We start from the raw sequence: 2,301 nt of genomic DNA, 5'->3' as shown, positions 1-2,301 counted from the left end.
ATCTGATGCTTGACGTAAGTGGCTCAGTTGCGTTGTAGTATTCTTCCAGTGATGATGAAAAAAAGTCCGCGTCTTCATCTGAAATAGTGATTGAACGGATATTGATAGAAGAACATGGATTTGTGGACGGTAATACTGACAATAGCGGTGGGTGCATTTTGCGCGTATTTATTCTTCACTCGCAATCACAATTATTTTAAGAAACACGGTATCCCTTACGTGAAACCAAACCCGATCTTCGGAACGTTGACTGCAGCAATTTTTCAATTCAAGACGTTACCCGAAGTGATTGAAGAATCGTACCAATGTCACCCCGAAGCCAAATACGTCGGATGTTTTGACTTTACAACCCCGGTAATTCTGCTGAAGGATCCAGAGCTGGTAAAATCCATCACGATTAAGAACTTCGACAGTTTTCCTGACCACCAGATGTTCGCGGACTCGCCGACAGAACCACTCTTCCAGAAAAACTTGTTTGCACTAACAGGCGAAGCCTGGCGAGACATGCGAACGATTTTGAGCCCCGCGTTCACCTCCAGCAAGATGAAAATGATGTTCAAGACGATGTCAGAATGCGCGATCAACTTCTCCGATTACTTAGTCAAGTCGGACTCCCAACACGGGGCTTTGGATATGAAGGACACATTCGGGAGATACACCCTCGACGTTATAGCGTCAACGGCATTCGGACTGAGAGTGAACTCACTGAAAGATCGTGAAAATGAATTTTACCGGACGGGGAAGTCGGTGTCAGACTTCTCTGGTGTAAAAATGTTCAAGTTCTTTTTTATAAAAAACTTTCGATGGCTTTCGAAGCTGTTCAATATCAAAATACTGGACCGTGCGGCAGAGGAATTTTTCTCAAACGCGATAAAGACGACCATTGCGACGAGACAGAAGGAAGGAATCGTGAGGCCCGACATGATACAACTGATGATGCAATCAGGAGACAGGAAGGAAAAATCCCCCCTGTCTATCGAGGATATGACTGCACAGGCTTTCGTTTTTTTCCTCGGAGGGTTCGACTCTCCCGCAACTACAATGAGTTTCGCAGCCCGTCTTCTCGCTTTGAATCCGGAGGTTCAGAAGAAATTGCAGGCAGAGATTGATAGAGAACTTGAAAGAGGCGCGGGAGAAATTTCGTACGAAAATCTTCACACGATGAAATATCTCGACGCCGTCGTCAGCGAGACGTTAAGGATGTTTCCGCCCTCTGTGATTATGGATAGAGTTGGAGACCAGAGCTTTATCCTGCCACCATCGTTGCCTGGACTCGAGCCATTGCAGATACAACCGGGACAAAACGTCTGGATACCATGTTACAGCTTTCATCACGACCCGAAGTACTTCTCGGACCCGGAGAAATTCGACCCAGAAAGATTCAACGAGGAGAACAAGTCGAAAATATCTCCGTTGGTGTACTTTCCTTTTGGACTGGGACCCAGAATCTGTATCGCCACTCGTTTTGCTCTGATGGAAGTGAAGTTGGCTCTGTTTCATCTTCTTGCTAAATGCAACATATTGCCATCGTCAAAAACTCAGCCGCGGATAGAACTGAATCCGAAAACGTTCGTGCTAGAACCCAAGGATGGCTTCTGGCTAAACGTTGAACCGCGAATCAAGGAAGACTGGCTGTAAGTCAGTAATAATTAGTTGAACAATTATTGAGTGTACATACATATTATGTGATTTTCATTCAAAAGTAACTGTAGTTTGATAGCATTGAAATCCAATTTTTCCCGTATTGCAATTCCATGGCGTTTGGCAGATTCATCGGTTACTGTTCAACTCTCTGACAAAATCCTATGTCATAATTTGATGTACAAATAAATGAGCATATACAATCACGCATTATCCCCGCACCACCCTTCACAAGTCAGCGTAAATATATATCTACACTCAGACAGGTCTTGTTTCATCTGTTCCCAATTGTAAATATTTTTAATTTCATTAATCATGCTTAATAAGGCACACTTGAAACAGTCGGAAATATTCAAGCACCGCTGCACCGGCGAGGACGGATATTTTCCAGCCAGGCACATTACAACAATATTCATTACTAATTATTACTTTGCCGAAATACTTGTATCGTAGTGTATGTGCACGCCGTGTGTTTCGCATCGGGTTTGACGGCCTCGTAACTCGGATACGGATCGCTGCTTAGTCCAGAGTCTGCGAGAATGTTTTCCGAGCCAGAGATGACGGAGGCAGATGATATTAGATGAAAGTGGATGAGCCTGGATGCCGAGGCAAAAATTTCCAAGTACTTCTAGTGGTTCAGAACGTCAGAGAAGTAGGATC

The 2,301-nt window shown here is 44.2% G+C and overlaps 1 protein-coding gene across 1 annotated transcript; it reads left to right on the top strand.

Annotated features, from left to right (window-relative positions):
• Positions 1-8: 8 nt before the first annotated feature.
• LOC124304927 (cytochrome P450 9e2-like) lies at positions 9-1,847 on the top strand. The gene has a single exon (XM_046763730.1). It carries the CDS (start codon positions 115-117, stop codon positions 1,636-1,638), a length of 1,524 nt encoding a protein of 507 aa, XP_046619686.1. The 5' UTR covers positions 9-114; the 3' UTR covers positions 1,639-1,847.
• Positions 1,848-2,301: the final 454 nt, after the last annotated feature.

The sequence above is a fragment of the Neodiprion virginianus genome, chromosome 5 (genome assembly GCF_021901495.1).
Source record: "Neodiprion virginianus isolate iyNeoVirg1 chromosome 5, iyNeoVirg1.1, whole genome shotgun sequence".
In the NCBI taxonomy this organism is placed as follows: domain Eukaryota; kingdom Metazoa; phylum Arthropoda; class Insecta; order Hymenoptera; family Diprionidae; genus Neodiprion; species Neodiprion virginianus.
Note: the sequence above shows the minus strand (reverse complement) of the source record. Positions and strands in the feature narration are given on the sequence as shown.

Coding starts and splice junctions, on each gene's coding strand:
- LOC124304927 (XM_046763730.1), top strand. CDS start 115: ATGGATTTGTGGACGGTAATACTGACAATAGCGGTGGGTGCATTTTGC.